The 19,876-nt window shown below is 43.1% G+C and overlaps 1 protein-coding gene across 5 annotated transcripts in view; it reads left to right on the top strand.

Annotated features, from left to right (window-relative positions):
• Window positions 1–19,876, top strand: part of MID1 (midline 1) — a 789,406-nt gene that overhangs the window by 638,993 nt on the left and 130,537 nt on the right. For 4 of the 5 annotated variants that reach the window (XM_025276517.3, XM_025276520.3, XM_025276519.3 and 1 more), the window contains exon 2: window positions 10,404–11,119. In XM_025276517.3, the coding sequence (XP_025132302.2) occupies window positions 10,460–11,119 (660 nt within the window). In that variant the 5' untranslated portion in view covers window positions 10,404–10,459. The remainder of the gene's footprint in view (window positions 1–10,403; window positions 11,120–19,876) is intronic. The other variant, XM_025276522.3, reaches the window with a different exon arrangement.

Genomic DNA, 19,876 nt, shown 5'->3' on the forward strand with positions numbered 1-19,876 from the left:
AGTGATTCTTTTCAGGAATGTTCATTCATTATTAATCAGGTTGTGTGGGCAAGAGAGTATGTGATTATTTTAAAGAATGTCCTGGAGATCCAATTACTAAAAAATGAGCGAGTTCTAGACAGACGTGGATGGACAGAAAAGGGTTTGCGAACAGATTAATTCAATTTGCATGAATTCCACCAGGTGGGTGTTGACTGAAATTAAAAATTTTTCCTGATTTTCAGTTCAGGTATCAGGTAAAACATTTTTAACTCCAACACTCCTTAGAATCCAGGTGAAATGACAACTGATTAAAAATATCTCTTGTCCTCATTAGTTATTTTAAAACTTGGGGCTAGTGCCTCAGTGCTTATCTGCTTGTCACTTTTTGTTTTTCCATCAGTTCCTCTGGTCCCCTACAATGTGGTTGGCAGAAATTTTCACTTGTCTGCTGTGATGAGAATTTGTGTGCTGATGGTTGGAGGTTAACCACAGTGATACTTCAGAGGGATTACCTTTAGAAGGTTATGGGATCACTTTTTTCACCCGTTCCTACTCGATGTATTATTTCTACTGTTGCTTTAAGAGCCTTTTTGCATTTTGACTGTTCTGTGCCGTAATTTGGGGTGGGATAAATTGTGGTATCAGTTTCTAGGCTTTCAGGTTGCCTTTACATTCAATTGGAGCTCCCTTGATCCCTCTTTCCATCCTATGGTTCTCTTTTATTGTGCACTTACTGACTCACCTGCTTCTCAAATCAGCCAGGATTCTAATGAGTAAAATAGTATTTGGGTAGTGTTTTTACTGTGTGGTATTTATAACTCAAAAATGAAAAACTAAATCAGGATAGAATATGCAGATATTGAGTGCTTGTATTACGTTTTAAAAATACTTGGTTTGTGGTGAATTCATCTGGGATGGAGCTCTCAGTTTTTACTGAGTTTCTGTTAGATCATGTTTGGGGTTTGGAGATGCAATTTATCTGACGTGAGACCAAGTCCTTTCTGAGTTTAGTCTCTTTTGCAAATCCTGCCTCACCAACTGAGGTTCAGTTTCAGTATTTTCCAATTCCCAAGTTTTTAGTCCTCTGAAAGTCTGTATTTCTGCTGATCCAAGATGAAAACATTATTCCACAGTCCTTTAAAAAATACTCCACCTATGGCTCTGGAAAAGAGAGAATCCTGTAGCAAAAATTCAGATGGCAGTAAGTCTGCTCAGTCTTAATTACTTACGTGAAGAGAGAGAACAGGAAATTGACTTGATCCTGTTTCTGAAATTTATGACTCTTGAAGAAGTAAATGTATGCATAGCATTTCCGAAGCTGTCTCTTTTTTCTGATACTTTTAGGAATTTCCTTTTCCAAACAAGTTTTAGGTGACTTGGTGTAATGTTGTGCAGTTTTGACGGTGTTTGTCCTCTCAGTTGCATTTTGGTAAAACATCAAGCTTGGTTTCCATACGCCAGAGCTATTTATGGGGAGAGATGGAGGAAGTGCCTTGCAAATCATCTGGGCAGTGGCTGAGAGTGACCTGATATTAACAATTGACCACAGGCCACCCAGTGTTGGTATCCAAGTTTCTTCCTTGGTCAGGTGACTCATTAATTTCCCTCATGGTGATGGCTTTCAGAACTGTACAAAGTGAGGTCCTAAAAGTAAAATTATAGGTGGCTAAAATGCATGTTCTTTTTCACAGTCTCCAAATGAGAAAAGTGATTACTTTTGATGGAGTATGCAGACATGACATAGAACACCTGTAGGGAAGCATTGAGAGTGGATTTGCCTTATGATTAAGACACCAATGTCTCTTAAGAGAAACTGGGAATAAAAAAGTCAGGGATGATGTGCTGATAATTGTGTGCATGCAAAGTCGCCTCAGTCTTGTCCGACTCTTTGCGACCCCATGGACTGTGGCCCACCAGGATCCTTTGTCTGTGGGATTCTCCAGGTAAGAGTGTTGGAGTGGGTTGCCATACCCTCCTCCAGGGGATCTTCCTGACCCAGGGATAGAACCCGAGCCTCTTAAGGCAGGTTCTTTACCACTGGAGTCACTTGAGAAGTTCACAATTTAATGTCTCCTTATTCTAGCGGGTGATTGAATTCATAGAATGCCCTTGGTCTGGAGATTCCTTGGTCACTTCTTGATTATATATGGGTGAAATTCCCATGAGACTTTGAACTGGAAAGGCTGCTCACCGACTTTGACTAGGGATTAAACTTTGCAGTGCATGCCATCTTCACAAGGGTCCTAGGTGTTTCTTCAAGGTGCAGGTTATGTTTGTCATAGCAGAAGTCAGTAGAGACTACAAGGACTAAAGCTGTGAAATCCTAAAATGAGCTACCGAGCGGGATGGTGGGAAGGCTTGTGACAGCAGAGGCAGGGAGTTAAATGTTTTCTCTGTGTTGACTTGTCAGATGAATAGTTTTGCGTCTTAATTCAAAGCAGAAGGCAAAAAAGATGAAACCAACATATACGAACCCTCTTAACTTCTGTCTCCCTGCTTTAGCACATTGATCCCTAAGGGCACTCCTGCTGAGTTCAGCCATCTCCCTTCTCGAGCCTAATACCATATCTGAATTCTTTCAGTCCCAATGACCTTGTCTTCTATTGGGAACTTTCTCCTCCCGACTCTTTGCTTCCGTATCCTGTACCCTGGACAAAAGAAGGCCTTTCTCCCTCCAGGAAAGTCCTCCTCCTGGAATGAGTGCTGGTTAAAGATGATGATACCTGGAGCCCAGAGGGAGCAGTGGCTTCTTCCGAGGCACCTGGGTCAGCCAGCTCACCATAAGCATCGCCTGGGTGTCCAGGTCCAGTCTCTCTACAGTGCTCACTGCTAGCTCTCCTGCAGGCTTTCTATTGATGAAAGTGAAAGTGAAACTCACTTAATCATGTCCGACTCTTTGCGACCCCATGGACTATAGCCCACCAGGCTCCTCTGTCCCTGGAATTCTCTAAGCAAGAATACTGGAGTAGATTGCCATTCCCTTCTCCAGGGGATCTTCCTGACCCAGGAATCAAACCCAAGTCTCCTGCACTGTATGCAGATTCTTTACCAGCTGAGCCACCAGGCTGACTGCTGATGAATTTTCTGTTGATCTATAGATGATTTTTCCTTAACTCTCAAAGGCATGAGTGTCTTATATCCAACTTGTATCATGCAGAGTTTTGAAGGGGGAGGTAGTCTTTTGGCTCAGGCTATCCATTCACCACTACTACTGCTACTACTACTAAGTCACTTCAGTCGTGTCTGACTCTGTGCGACCCCATGGACGGCAGCCCACCGGGCTCCCCTGTCCCTGAGATTCTCCAGGCAAGAACACTGGAGTGGGTTGCCATTTCCTTCTCCAATGTATTAAAGTGAAAAGTGAAAGTGAAGTCACTCAGTCCTGTCCGACCCTCAGCGACCCCATGGACTGCAGCCTTCCAGTCTCCTCCGTCCATGGGATTTTCCAGGCAAGAGTATTGGAGTGGGGTGCCATTGCCTTCTCCAATCCATTCACAATTGGCCTCAAATTTCGATTATGAATGTTAGCTCCATATGAAATTCATGTTTGTGCTCACACATGCCTGCCTACATCAGTCCCAGGGCTAATCTGATGACTCATTTAAATCTGCGACTCATTACTGATCACTCTGTTGGGTACTAGGAAATACTCCTTTTAAATAAATATTTTAGTTGTTTTGTGAAGAGGATAGTTATTTTGTTTTGTGTCTTTCAGCTAAAGCTTTACTTGGCTAATGGTAAACATGTAAGACATGTCACGCTATTTAGAGCCATCTTTTAAAATGTTCTTCTTGTGGAATGTGAAATCCCTCAATACCATAGTGGCCAGGGCTCTTCGGACCTCTTGGAAACTTGTCTCTCATTTTTTAAAAAAAGCAGAAAACAAAAGAAAATGGAGCATGAAACAAACAAAAAAAAATGACAAGAGAAAAAAGTGATTTGTGCTAGGAGGAAAAGCAAAGACAACTGCTAAGAGTAGAAAATGGTCCCATTTCCTGGGTCTCTGGTACAGGAGGTGAGTGATTGGGACTAAGATTAAAGAAGCAGCTTGGGAGAAAATTGGGCAAGGTTTTTAAAAGATAAGATGTCAGGACTGAGACTTTGGGCAGCAGGGAGCTGCTCAATGTTTTGTGCCTTTAAGTCAAGTCACCAGAAGAAATGATGATGCCAAAGCATGTTGCACAGGTGAAACTGAAAGACAAAAAGTGGGAGGCAATAAGTCAAATTAGAAGGTATTTTTGTTCTTGTGTAGGGTTTGTTTTTGTTCATTTGTTTTGGGCAATAGTGTGGGAATACAGTAGAGATCTGGATCAACACAGAGGCAGTAGGAACAGAGAAGTCAAAGAACTACTAAGATTTGGTATTTGCATGTCTTGGCTAATGATTTGGATTTGGGGAAAGGTGAGTGTATGGTTTCCTATTATGCTGTGACAAAGTACCACAAGCTTCATGGCATTAAAGAAGAACACTGGGAGTCATTAAGTCTGACACTGGTCTCACTGGGCTATAATTAAGGTATATCTACAAGGCTGTGTTCCTTCTGGAAGTTCTAGCTGTGGTCCTCATCTTTTTTGGCACCAGGAACCAGTTTTATGGAAGAGAACTCTTCTGTGGACCAGGGTTGAGGGATGGTTTCAGGATGATTCCAGGGCATTGCATTTGTGGCGCACTTTCTCCTAGTGGGACATCAGCTCCGTCTCAGACCATCAAGCATTATATCCCAGAGGCTGGGGACCCCTGATCTAGAGGATAATCTGTTTCTTTATTTTCTGTATCTTCTGGAGGCTGCCCATATTCCTTGGCTTATGGCCTCCTCCCATTTTCAAAGCAGTGTCTTATCAGGTCTTTTTCAAGTAGCATCATCTGACACTTCTCTCTTACTTCCTGTTTCCACTTTTAAGGACTCTCATGATTATATTGAATCCCACTGGATGATGTAGGCTCATCTCCTTGTTTCAAGGTCAGCTGCTTAGCAACCTTAATTTCCATCTGCAACCTGAACTCCCATTTGCTTTGTAAGATAGCTTTGGTGGGGCAGGGACATGATTCTGCCTCCCCTGAGAGGGAGGAGTAGAAAATGAGGCAAGCCTCTGAGTTGTGCTAATCAGGAGAATGGAAGCACCATGAGGAGATACCAGGAAGCTTGGAGGGCAGATGGGTTTGGGACAGAAGCTACTGAGTCCAGTATAATCATGAGAGTCCTTATAGTAAATGAAGCAAGGTACTGTCCATGCTATGAGATGGTGCTGTGAGAGTCTCACAAGCCTAGGAATCAAAGAGGCAGTACATGGATGAACAAACAACCTGGACAGCTTTTTGATGGAAGGTAGGCTGGCCTTTTTAAAAACACCTAGGCCTTGTGGCTCAGCTGGTAAAGGATCTGCCTGCCAATGCAGAAGACTCAAGAGACGCTGGTTCGATCCCTGGGTCAGGAAGATCCCCTGGAGTAGGAAATGGCAACCTGCTCCAGTATTCTTCCCTGGGAAATTCCATGGACAGAGGAGCCTGGTGGGCTACAGACCATGGGGTTGCAAAGAGTTGGAAGTGACTGACTGTACATGCATACACACACAGGCTTGGCTTAGCTGGAGAAGTCAGATGTGTTTAGAGAAGAAAATCAGAAAAGCCTCATCTCAGTGCTACACAAAATGGGGAAGGGGAGGTAAAGGAGGCAGGGAGAGGTATGGAAAATAAATATCCGTTTATTCATTTTTCATTTTAAAGAAGTGCTTTCCTCCGAAGTCTTGAGTCTGTAAGAAAGTTTTGTGAAGATGTCTGGTGGCCCGCACTTCCCAGGATCCAGTGCTTAGCTGCATCCTGTGACCAAAGCCTCTACCGCTGAGGGCTGTGATTGTAGAGAATTGGAGAGAACATCTGTGGGCTACCTCAGGGACACACAGCTAAGAAAGCAGAGCTGTGGATCAGACTCCATTGTCTGGCCACCCGCCCAACTCTCTCCCCTCACTCTTCTGTGCCCTGTTATGGACCATAAATGGTGGACGAGCAGAGGTGTGAACTGTGAATTGTTTTGCATCCCTGGTTTGTTGCAAAGGTTCCCACGATGACCGACATCCTCCTCTGAATGAGAACCAATCAGCCCATTCAGAAAAATCTTGAGCTATAGCATTTCCTGACGGTGATATGCACGTCTGATTTCCTTCCATTGTAGTGAAGGCTAAGAGTCAATGTCTCTCTCTCTCTCTTAATTGGAGGCCTGGAAATCAAATTGCAGGAGTTCAAAAAAGAAAAAGATAACATTTTGCACAAAATCTACTCCCACTCCCACATCTCTGTGTGCTTGATAACCCCCTCTTCATCTTTAAAACCCACCTTGTATGTTGCCTCCTTCAGGAAGCTTCTACATCCTCTTCTCCCCCAGTCTTTTGTTATGTTGGATGACAATTTGTTTTTTCTCTCCCATAATAGACCACAAGATCACTGAAGGTGGAGGGGAGTGGGCAGGTGTTACCATTAGTTGTCCCAAGACCCCTTACCTAGAGGGAGTTCACTATTTGGTGAAAGAATGAACGGCATTTTCATGTCTCAAAAAAACAGGATTATTTTAAAGAAAGCTAGAAAATAAGCCATGCCATTTTTTTTTTTTTTTTTAAGAGAAGGGAATGGCATCTGTGCTTAGTGGTAATATATTGTTGAGTGGTTTCACAAGAATATCGCCACCATGGGAAAATCTGGATAAAAGTAATAAAAATGAGATCTGCTGTAGACAGCAAGTCAAAATCCCTTCCTTTCTGGCAGCCTACAGGCCAGAGGTTCAGAAAAACGGCCAAATCTCACTTTGCATCTCGATATTTTGTCATCACTTTATACAATTAACCAACAGCATTTATAGCATAGATACTTGTATAAAGCGCCACGCCAAGCGCCAGGGCAATAAAAGAAAAAATGATCCATTTCTGAGCGGCTGCAATTAAATCATTCTTAGGTAAATTGCCCCTGAGGACTTGACTCACATCGTGTCCACGGATGGCAGGGTGGAATCCTGTCATCTGGCATTTCCCATTAGCACTCAAAACTTGTATGCGCTTGTTGAGGTCTTATCCTGCCGGCGTGGCTATTGTTGCCAGTGCAGCATTTTATTCATACCTCTCTGAAAGTGCTCTTCATTTCTATTTTGTTGACTCTACATGTCTCTGTCTTCTAAAATACGGGTCAGCAGAATAAGATATGTACGCCAAACCCAGCTTGCTACCTGCTTTTGTAAATATAATCCCATTGGACAGCCATGATCATTCATTTCTGTATTGCATATGACTGCTTTTGCCTGCTACAGTGGCAAAATTGAGTCGTTGCAGCAGAGACTGTCTGGCCTGCAGTACCAGAAACATGTACTGCCTTGGCCTTGATAGAGAAAGTTTGCTGACCTCTGTTCTGACATATTGAGAGATTATTGAAAGCAAGGGTTATGTTTTATTGTTTCTGGGTTCAGCCCCAACATTGGTACTTATTTTAACTCAATCAATGAATGTTTGAGTCTTAATGTGTGTGAGACACTGTTTTAGGTGCTGGTGGTATGTCCCTCAAAGAGCAAAGCAAAGTCTGTGCCCTCCTAGATAGAGCCTGATACTCTAGTGTTGGGGCCATGGGGAGAGATGGAGCAGTGAACAAACTAATAGACTATGTCGGTGAATGTTATGGAAGGAAACAAATGGATATGGGGAAGACAGGTTGCCATGATGGGTAAATGGGTGGTCGCAGTGGGAGTAGGGGAATTCATTTCATGTGGGTTCATGAAGAAGGTGACGAGCAGTCATTCCAATGACCTTGCCAAGGGGAGACAGGACGTGCGTGGTGCGTTTGAGAGATCACAAGGAGGCTATGTGCCCAGAGCAGAAGAAGGGCTGGCGTGGGAGGAAATGAGGTCATTGTTTGAGTCTGTGTTTTCTGGGGCTGGTTTTATTCTATGAACTTCTCCCTGAGTGAGATGGGAAACCCCTGGAGGCTGTAGCAGAGGCGAGGCAGGCTCTGTCGTGTGTTAACAAGCTCTTCTGAGTGGAGGATAGACTATGGAGGGTGGGGGGCAACAGTGAGAAGAAGCCAGGAGACCATTTAGAAAAATACTGTGATCATCCAGGTAGGGGAGGATGTTGACTTGGCCCATGATCATAGAGGGAAGGAGATGAGAAGGAGGCCTGGTTCCAGCTTCTCGAGCTAGCTCACTACCTAGCATTCAGTAAATGTCTCTTGAATAAAATGTCAGTGTTTCCCTTGGGGTCCACAGTGGAATCCCCTCTAGAAATTCTGACTGTGCTACTCTGGGATGAAATTCTGACACCTGCCTAAAAATGCAATCATCAAAGCTCTCCAGACAAGCTCAGTCCTCTGGCGAGATCTATCAGTAGGTGTTCTTGTTTCACCTGCCAACATAGTAGACCAAAGGATCTATCTTTTTCCTTTACTTGACATGCTTCTGCTGATGGTAAGTGAGAAGATATTTGACTGAGAGATTATTCTGTTTTCCCATGATTAACCAAAATGATGATTAATGGGTAAAACCTTTCAATTTATTCTAAGCCATCTGTAGGAAGGAGTTGGCCAGGACTGAGTGCAGATCATAAGTTTCTCAAAACAGCAGCCCTGGGCTTTCCATTGCAGGTCGTGCAACAATAAGCAATCTTTAATATTTCAAATCTCAGCTGCCCGTTTATCCTTTCTTCTATAGTTAATATCAGAAGATGGCTGGAGAGGTCTTTAAGATGCCAGGCTTCTATGAAGCCGGCAGCTCTTTAATTTTTCACAAGGCCGGCACATCCTTTATGCTTTTAATGATCAGCTACCGTTCGGTTGATAACGAGATGAGCATTGGTTTAACCAAAGCACACCATGGTATTTCTGAGGGATGCTGTTTCAGAGAGGGTGAGGGCATTCTAGAAACAGCGAATTTTGTAAATAAATGGAGGTGTGAATACAAAAAGGCTGATTGTCAGAATCACTAAACAGAGCTTCGGATGTGAAGCCTTCCCATGAATCCGGCTGAGAAAACCCCCTGGAGGGTGATTTGAACATCGCCTCTCCTGGGTGAACTGCACTACTGGGTGAACGGCACGATTCTCCCACAGTCCGCAGCGGGCTGCATCTAATGCGCCCGTCACTGTTGCGCAGACCTCTGTTAATGACCTTGAAAGGGAGAAGGTTCAAAGAGGCTTGGTTCCCAGGCCTGCTAATGAGCATGAGGCCTCTTCCCTCTTAATGAGCCAGGGTTTATGTGGGATTCTTTGCCCGCCCCTTTTTGAAGGGAAGGCAAGCGAGAGTTCACAAAGCAGCAAGTCTTGCCATCAAGGGGAGCGTGCAGCTGGGCCACCCGAAGACAGCCTGGAGGGGAGCAACAAAGCTGCCAGAGGTCGTGCCCAGGCCAACGTGGCTCTGAGTGTGAGGCTGGACTCCTGCTAGCCATGCCTGTCGCTGGTTACAGTGACAAGCCCTTGATGGGAGATTTTAGGCTGGGAGGGTTGCTTATGGTCCATCAGCAGCCCTTTAAATTTCCTCTGTGGAGCGCGACTACCTTCAAGTGCTTTCTAAACTGTAATCGTCACCATTGTTATAACTTAGCAAGTGAATATTGTAGCCACTACGATCCTTGTTCTCATGAACCACATTGTTAGTACTCAGCTCACCACAGCCGCTAAAAAGGCCCCCAGATATTTTTCTCCACTTCTCTCTGCCCACCCACGTCCCACTGCTAGATTAAACAATAGAATTATTCAGAAGAGTAACAAATACATGCCAGAAACGTTGCCTCTATCACAATCATCTTTGTGAAAGTCACTTGTTTTTTTTCTTGGGGGTGTATTTGGGAAACTGACATCCCTGGTTGCAGCGTTATGATTGCCACTGAAACCACGCAATTGATTTCATACACATTTCACTCCCGCTTCTACAATAACTACCTTTCTCCTCTGAAGCCTGGTTCGGTATCACAGAGTAGCAGCCCTTAAAGCACATATACTTAACATGTCAACTCATAAATGCAAGGTCATGAAAGACTCCGTAGTTCATTAATTACTGTTTCTACATTTTTGTTTTAAAACATAAGGAAAACTTGGCCATAACACAATAAGATTATTGTGATTAGATATGGAAATTACAGTTTCAAGAACTTGCCGGTTTGGAGGGAGACCCTTTAAAGAACAAAATTGCAGAAAAAAAAATACATTAAATTAAAAAAAAATGCTGCTTTTGGCGACAGGAACCTTGAGGAGATGTTAGCTGATATGCTGGCTTTGGGTGTTCTCCCCCCTCCTGCCCCCGCCTTATTTCCCCAGTGAATAGAGAATTATTTGGAATGTACACACATTTACCCTCCCGTGACCTGTGTGCGGAATTATTCTGAGATGCACTCAAAGCTGACAGCCCCCCATGGCTGACCCCCTCACGCCTAATCACATCTTACGTTCTGTTTCCAGATAGCTGATCAGCTTCCTTGGATTTCGCTGATGACCCAGGAGAGCTTTGCCTGAAGATGGAAACACTGGAGTCGGAGCTGACCTGCCCTATTTGTTTGGAGCTCTTCGAGGACCCTCTCCTGCTCCCCTGCGCACACAGCCTCTGCTTCAACTGCGCCCACCGCATCCTGGTGTCACACTGCGCCACCAACGAGTCCGTGGAGTCCATCACCGCCTTCCAGTGCCCCACCTGCCGACATGTCATCACGCTCAGCCAGCGAGGTCTAGACGGGCTCAAGCGCAACGTCACTCTCCAGAACATCATCGACAGGTTCCAGAAAGCCTCAGTGAGCGGGCCCAATTCCCCCAGCGAGACCCGCCGGGAGCGGGCATTTGACACCAACAGCATGACCTCGGCCGAGAAAGTCCTCTGCCAGTTCTGTGACCAGGATCCTGCCCAGGACGCCGTGAAGACCTGTGTCACTTGCGAAGTGTCCTACTGTGACGAGTGCCTAAAAGCCACTCACCCGAACAAGAAGCCCTTCACAGGCCACCGTCTCATTGAGCCCATCCCGGACTCGCACATCCGGGGGCTAATGTGCCTGGAACACGAGGATGAGAAGGTGAATATGTACTGCGTGACCGATGACCAGTTAATCTGTGCCTTGTGTAAACTGGTCGGGCGGCACCGAGATCATCAGGTGGCAGCTTTGAGTGAGCGCTATGACAAATTGAAGGTTAGTCCGATCCGCCTTAAGCCAAACCCCTTTGTGCCAGCAAATGTCATGGAAAGAAAAAGTGTATTCACTGCTAGCTACGTGGCAGGTGAAGGTTGTCTCTTCGCCTTTTGTTATCTGATTCGTTGTAGCATGTTTTTTTGGCAGCCTGGCCATGTTACACAATAAGAGTATCTTGTAAAAGTTGACTGCTGCTTGTAATGTTAGCGTTGTCAAGGTGAGAGTGAATTCGGAAAATCTGGATTATTTTCAGTCCTTGTAGTTGAGAGAGAGCAGGAGAGAGAGAGAGAGCAAGAAGGAATGGCAGATAAAATCTGGGTTTAGGCATTTGTGGGGGCATTTATTTTCCTCACTCATTTCACTGGCATCGTACTAGTATCTAGTTACTGCCCAAACAAAGAAGAGAGGGAAGAGGAATACCAAGAGCAAATGTGGGATTTTAGAGGACATGTGAACTTTTATTCCCAGAGTAAATGATATCCAGCTTACTGGTGGACTGGAGTGTTCCACTTGTCTCGGATTTATGAAAGAATTTCTTGTCATGGAAGCTTTTTAACCCAGTAAGGGTAGGGGCAAGTATGTGTAACTTCATTTTTGCCCTGGAACTCCGAACCGAACTCTGGCTCGGGGAATGATAATTAATATGACTATCCATCTCATTTTAAAAATCAGTCTCTAAACATGGAGAGAAGGCCCCAGGGGAGAAATAAGCCAGGTCTCCAGGTGTCTGTTCATCTGTGGGCGGCGGTGGGTCTAATTATTGCAAACTCAGCCGAGTGAGTTTGCTCTGATCATGAGACACTTCTGTCGATTCTGTTCACCAGCTAATTTTAGATCATAAGATGCCAATTAAAAGGAAAGGAAGTATGAATTAAGAGCTTTGAGTAAATATATATTGAAGTCCTTCCTCTCAGGACACACAACACCATGTTGTTGAGCAAACACAATGAATCACATGATCAAAAGCATTACTGCTCAGAGCAGATCATCACCTCTCACTAATAGTTCCTGTCACTTTTTCTCGCTGCTGTTGTGGGCTTGTGTTTATGGGGACCATGTCATGATCTTTGCTTTCAAACGTCATTTGGGGAACAAACCTATCACCTGAGCAGCATGCCTCACTCAAAGTATTCATTGATGACTAGTACAGATCAATCTAGGAAGTTAAGCCCGAGGATGGGGGCGATACAGACAAGGGAAGACAGATGCTGACTGGATTTCTAGTGTCATGCACAAAGGTGGCCAAAAGCACACCTCCCAAGTTCTTAACAGCAAAGCAATGTGTGCGTGAATTGTGCTGCTAAAATTCTCCAGAAATTGCTGTGGCTATCAGATTTTAGAAACTATGATGATCCTTCTGCCCTTTTTTGTTGGGGGACAGAATGTGTAGGATGATTGAACGTTGGCGTTCCTTTCCCCCTCCCTTTTTTAAAAACTGAAGTATAGTTATTTACAGTGTTGTGCTGGTTTCAGATGTACAGCTAAGTGATTCGGTTTTATATATTTATATATATATGTGTGTGTATATATAATACATATATTATATATATGTATGTTGTCTTTTTCAGATTGTTTTCCCTTATAAGTTATTACAAAATGTTGAGTAGCATTCCCTGTGCTGTATAGTAGATCCTTGCTGGTTGTCTATTTTATATATAGTAGTGTGTATGTCACTTCCAAATTCCTAATTTATTCCTCCCCCCAACCTTTCACCTTTGGTAAGCATAAGTTTGTTTTCAAAAAGGTAAGTGTTTTTGCTTTCCAAAACGTAAAGCTGCCAGATTGGATTTTTTTTCTTTATAAAAAAATGTTTCTGTAATTGGATTAACACTGCTCTTAATGACCACGTGTGAAAACACCACACTGAGGTTCGATATTCAGCAACTCCAAGACTTGATATTTAAACTTGGTATTTGAGTTCTTCTCATTACTTTTGTCCCATCACAGAGGAGTCCTTAGTTATTTACATCTCCAAATTTAAGAGGAGACACTTACGTGCTCTAGCCCATTTTGTGATGAAAATGAAATTCTTCAGTTATGAGCCCTGAACACTTGTCTAATCAAGCCAGTAGGCTAGTGGTCATTTATACTGTCACCAGGAGGGCCTGACAATTTATGATCCTGGTAGATTTTATCTTCTAATTACAGAAATATAAGCATATAAACAGCACCCAGTAGGCTGAAACACATTTATAGCTGCTCAACAAAGTATGCTTATAAGCATTTATTTACAGCCATTTCACAAAATATGCTTATCAGCATTTAAACAAAGAACATGCTAGCATAGCCTGTTTGTTCTAAAACATGCCACTTATGTTAGAACAAAAAAATCATAGAATAGATGACATTTGGGTGTCCATGGTATTTCAAGACCTAAGTACAGTCTAAACATCAGATTTTTGAAGAAAGGAATAGCATACTGAAAGGGCCAAAACAAAAAAAAATGGTATTTTTGTTTATTACTTTGACCTGAGAAAGTAAATGAGTTCTGTTAGTATATTTTCCTGAGACTTTAGCATCACTTACAAAAATGGATTTCTGATGATATGGAAACAAAAGCATGGAGAAATTTGAGGGTGCTTTCACTCATAATGTGATAGATTTGCTTTACTTACTTGAATATGTAAGGACTAAGGTATCTGCTGTTTGAAAATTTTTTTTTTACTTCTGTTAGTATAAGTCCATTATTTGAAGAAAAGGAATTCTGCAGTGATCATGAGAAATAATTCTTTTAATAACACTCAATAACTTAGAGGGATATTTTTTCATTAGTTCTCAGTATACATGTGTTGATATAGAGGATTGGAATATACTTTTGTACATTACAACTATTTTTCTAGACACAAAAGGAATAAAAAGGAAAACTTTCAGCATATAGAATTCACGCAAATAAAATCTTTCACATCATTTGAAATCGCATCAAGTCAAGAATCTAATGATGCTTTCAGAGACTGTGCATTGGGAGATAATCATAAAATATTGAAACAAAGAGAAAATTAAACTAGCATTTCCTGAACTCTGTTTTAAGATAAAAAGAAAAAAGTCTTCCTGGCAAGTGCATCTCTAAATGGAGGCTATCATGATGTGGACCTTTTCACATCATTTTAATTGAATTTTAAGAAGCCTCTCAGTGCTCCAAACTTGATTCAAAAGTTTGATTAGTGAACCAAGTGACATATAAGAGAATTGAATAGAATGCATTCCAGAGTTTTCAAGAAATTACAATTCAGTAATTTCTTCTCCTCTGTTACACCATACAATGTTGGAGCTCTTGTTTCTTTCCTCTGGTCCCACCTATAAAAATGTACAAACCCAGAAAAATTGATCTTTATTTGAACTTCAATTTCAGCATACTCTGACTTCAAGTTAGCTGAAACTGAAGTTCCAAATCACTGTTTTGCTCTTCTGACTCTGATTGGCCTTCTTTTGGCTGCGGGAGTTAATTTGCAAAATAATCCCTTTCAATGGGTCATCTCATTATAGTTTTATAATAGTTTGATAAAGGTTCCAGTTAGATCTCAGCCTTCCTATGTAGCCCTTCTCTTCTGGAGGTAGAGAGATGGGATTTCACTTTTGGGCTTCATTTATAGATCGTGTGGGGCTCTATATTTTTGAAAGTCTTCTACTTTATTTGCCATTGGGGAAGTTGTAAGTGGAATCTGAGCTAGACTTTTTACTTTTTCCTTAGAATTTCTATGACTTGTTACTTCTTTGAAAATAGTCACTGGTAGAGTGCATGTTCCAGGGAAAGAGTGGTGTGTGTGTGTGTGTGTGTGTGTGTGTGTGTGTGTGTGTGATGCATATGTGGGTAGAGGCTGGGGATGCTGCTACATCCTACAAGGTGCAGGATGGGCCCCCACTACGTAGAGTTGTCTGGTCCCAAATCTCAGCAGTGCCCAGCTTGAGAAGCCTTCATCTGTGGGAAGAATTTAGCATTTATCACTGCATTGATTTGCCAGGGCTGCTGCAGCAAGGGCCCACAAACTAGGTGACCTACAGGAAAGGAATGTATTGTACATTTCTGGAGACTGTTGTTGTTTAGTTGCTCAGTTGTGTCTGACTCTTTGTGCCCCAATGGACTGCAGCCTGCTAGGCTCCTCTGTCCATGGCATTCTCCAAGCAAGAATACTGGAGTGGGTTGCCATGCCCTCCTCCAGGGGACCTTCCCTACCCAGGGATTGAACCTGTGTCTCCTGTATCAGCAGGCAAATTCATTACTACTGAGGCTGGAAGTCTTCAATCAAGGTGTCAGCAGAGTTGATTTCCTTTTGAGGGCTGTGAGGGAAGGATGTGTTCCAGGCCTTTCTCCTTGGGTTGTTGGTGGCTGTTTTCTCCATATATCTCTTCACATGGCATTCTTCCTGTGTATTTATCTTCGTGTTCAAATTTCCCCTTCTTGGCATAATTTTTTTTGACTGCCCCACATGGCATTCAGGATCTTAGTTCCCCCATCAGGGATCAAACCCATGCCACCGACATTCGGAATCCTGAGTCTTAACCACTGGATGGCCCAGGAAGCCCCAAATTGCCCCTTCTTAACAGAACACCAGTCATATTGGATTAAGGGCCCACTCTACTCCAGTATGACTTCATCATAGCCAATTATAGCTTCAGTGACCTTTAAGGTCACATTCTGAAATATTTGGGGTTAAGACTTCAACATACGAAGTTTTAGGGGCCACAGTCCAACTCATAGCAATGACTTACTCCAGTGTATACCTGGTTATCTAGTCAATTGAGCACACAATATGTCTCCCTTGATGATTTAATCACCCTAAGTTAGGCAGAGACCTTTGGCTCCCACTGCTCCATCACCCACCTAAGACTGACTACAGGATCTTGCAGATAATGAATTCCCAATAAATATTTGTCAGCTGCTTCACTGATGATCAACTGTTAACCCTACTTGAAAGCTTAAATTCTATTCGTAATAATATTACAGATATTCATTCTGATATATGATGAAGAATTCTGTAAGATAATTTCTTAAGATAATTTCTGGGCTTCCTTGGTGGCTCAGATGGTAAAGAATCCGCCTGCAATACAGGAGACCGGGTTCAATCCCTGAGTCAGGAAGATCCCCTGGAGAAGGGAATGGCAGCCCACTCAGTATTTTTGGCTGGAGAATCTCATGGACAGAGGAGCCTGGCGGGCTACAATGCATAATCACAAACAGTCAGACAGGACTGAGCAACTAATGCTTTCAACTTGAAGATAATTTATAAATAAGAGCAGAGCCAGATATACATTATATTTTATCCACCCGGACATGACTCATTATTCTGGTCTGTATTGCACTTCATTGGTTTAAATTTAATGGTATGAATTTTGATAAACTAGATCTCAAATACTTGTTCACCTTTGTTATATGCTCCTATATGATGGACAGTTGACAGACCCATTATACCTACTGTTTCCTTTATCCTCCCGTATCTGAGATGTAGATTTTTTGGAGAGGTCATGCAAAAGTAACTTAGTGTATGCTTCATAAAGGCAATGTGAACAGGAACAGTCCCCCTCCTCCCTGGAGCTTATAGTTTAGCAGAGAGTTCCAGTAGGTAAATATTTTCTCTGTTCGTGGGAGGAAACTCTGGGTACACTGTACCCAAAGGAGGGACACCAATGCCAGACCTGAGAGACTTTAGAGAAAGGCTTCCTGAAATAAAGGCCATTACATCTACCATTGCCAAGCTTTTTATTAGAAAACTGACAAATTTAGTAGACATCCATAGATTCTTTGGTATCATTCTTTTTTATATTTTCCACCTATGACATCCCTTGTGGAGCCCTGTATCTTTTTTCAAACGGGTTCACAGTAAGTCTAGGCTAGATTTTAATCTAACATGTAGATCATGACATTTTGTCACCTGATGCCACTGGGGATATGTGAATGTCAGACATATGTCTTCCAAAATGTTTTGGTTATATGAGTTCTCACCTGTTCCAACTAGCCCCTTCAAATTTCTATTCTGCTTATGCTTATTTCATGGGAACAATTCTTTAGTTTCTTTAGAATCTTCCCATGTGACAAAATACAGTTTCCAAATACTTGTGAAATATGTTAAAGTTGTATTTTAATTTTCTCAGTTGGGTACAAAAACTTTTTATGATATACAGAGTAAAAGAAGACATTTTGAGGGATATGTTCTTAACAGTAAACTTAAGGCTCCATCTTTCTCCTCTCTCCTTTTCATCTCTTCCCCATGATGAATCCCCTTTCCCTCCCTTACCTGCAGAGAGGACTGTCTTACCACCTGATGATTTATTATTGGGATAATTTCTGAGGAGTTCAGAGAATTCTGGGAAATAGACAGGTACACAAGGTACCTCTAGTCATTTGATTGTGTAAAGAAATGTAATTCTTGAGCATGTTTCTTAGCTTTAGTTCATTTGTTGTTGTTGTTGTTGCTTTGTTCAGTTGTGTTCAATTCTTTGCAACCCCATGGACTGCAGTACACCAGGCTTCCCTGTCCTTTGCCATCTCCCAGACTTGGCTCAAATTCATGTCCATTGAGTCAGTGATACCATACCACCATCTTGTCCTCTGTCATCCCCTTCTCCTCTTGCCTTCAATCTTTCCCAGCATCAGTGTCTTTTCCTATGAGTTGACTCTTTGCATCAGGTGACCAAAGTATTGGAGCTTCAGCTTCAGCATCAGTCTTTCTAATGAATATTCAGGATTGATTTCCTTTAGGATTGACTGGTTTGATCTCCTTGCAGTCCAAGGGACTCTCAGGATCTTCTCCAACACCACAGTTGTAAAACAGGGCTAATAATGTATTTGTTGTTGTTCAGTCACTAAGTCATGTCCAACTGTCTGAGACCCCATGGACTACAGCACACCAGGCTTCCATGTCCTTCACCATCTCCCAGAGTTCGCTCAAGCTCATGTCCTTTGAGTCAGTGATGCCATCCAACCATCTCATGCTCTGCCACTGTCTTCTCCTTCTGCCTTCAATCTCACCCAGCATCAGGGTCTTTCCCAATGAGTTAGAAATAATGTACTTACTTGCATAGAAACATGGGAGAGCAAAATAAAATGTTTCACACAAACCATCAGTATTGTGCCTGGCAATGTATTAGAGCATAAAAACACTGCAATAATCCAGGAGGTTAGAATGGCATGATGGTTACAATGTGGACCTTTGGGGCACCCTGCCTGACAGTTGTTTTTTAACCATTGCTTGTTTTATTTGTATGTGAGATAAGGGTCCACATTGTTGCTGTCATGGGTTTTGTAGTTCTGTGTCTCAAGCTCCTGGCGAAGGGCAGAGGCATGAGAGTGAATAAACACTTGTTGATGGACAGGTGCATTATTGATGGGTTAGAGAAGTGCTTTGGGATGTGGAGGAGGAAGAACTGACTCTGGTTTTTGAGTAGACAAGAAACCTTGCTCCAGGGTGGTGGGCTTTAAGCCGCCTTGACAGATCAGTGGATTATGCATCAAAGAAGAGTGAGGCGTTCCTCGGGAGTGGGGCCAGCAGAAACCTGTTGGCATGAATTGGCAAGACAGCTTAGGGATTCTAGACAATGCTGGCTAAAGCCCAGGGTGCCAATGGAGGGGCCCGGGAGGGAGGCCGTTGGAAGAGTCCTATTGGGGGCAGGGTGAAGAGTTTGAGTCTTTGAATGCCAGGTTAAAGTTTGGGGCAGTTTTCTTCTTCTCTAGAGAATAACACTGAAGGAATTTTGTTTTTGAGAGAGAGAGGCTGATGTCATGTATATTTTATGAAGGCAAGGTCCAGTCAGGGTATCAGAAACATTTAGGGTCATTGTGTCCACAGAAGAAATAGAAGGGGGAAAAGTTGTTCACATGACTTTAGATTTTTGTGGTCTCATTTTTAATAGGCAAAGTGAAATACTATCATAGGTCAAACCACCCCCGCCCCGACACACACAGACATACACACACTCAACAGAAACATGGAAACCAGTGAAAGTCAATGTCTTGTCCTTGAAGACCAAGAATAGGAGTGATCATTGATGATTGGCTCTTGACTCCAGACATAAATGCAATTCTTTTCTGCCTTTCCTTCCCTGGTGGCTCAGATGGTAAAGGATCTGCCTGCAATGCGGGAGACCTGGGTTCGATCCCTGGAAGAAGGCATGGCAGCCCACTCCAGTATTCTTGCCTGGAGAGCCCCCATGGACATTGGAGCCTGGTGGGCTACAGTCCATAGGGTCACAAAGAGTCGGACACAACTGGGTGACTAGGCACACAAACACACAGCGCAGAGATACACTCGAGATGACGTGTGCTGATTTCTTCTGGCTTTTTGAGCTACTCTAAGGCAGATGTGTTCAAATCTCTAAATGCTGACCACAAACCTCAGGAATGTTTTATAGTCAGATATGACCTTGAAGTTTATGTTGTTTCATCCCGATTCTGCAGATGAGGAAATTGGAGAGGAGGGTGATAAAAGGGGTGGCCCCACATCACCTGGGCAGAGGCCTTTGACCTAGGACTAGAGCACAGTTCCCCCTGCTGCCCTCTTATTTTGGGTCTCTTTGGCTCCAGCTTTTCGAGTGATTCCATCACTTCTGAGGTTTCCTTTTGGGTTTGGAGACTCAGTTCAATTCAGTTCAGTTGCTCAGTCATGTCCAACTCTTTGCAACCCCATGGACTGCAGCACACCAGGCTTCCCTGTCCATCACCAACTCCAGGAGCTTGCTCAAACTGATGTCCATCATGTTGGTGATGCCATCCAACCATCTCATCCTCTGTCATCTCCTTCTCCTCCTGCCTCAATCTTTCCCAGG

This window comes from Bubalus bubalis, chromosome X (assembly GCF_019923935.1).
Source record: "Bubalus bubalis isolate 160015118507 breed Murrah chromosome X, NDDB_SH_1, whole genome shotgun sequence".
In the NCBI taxonomy this organism is placed as follows: Eukaryota; Metazoa; Chordata; class Mammalia; order Artiodactyla; family Bovidae; genus Bubalus; species Bubalus bubalis.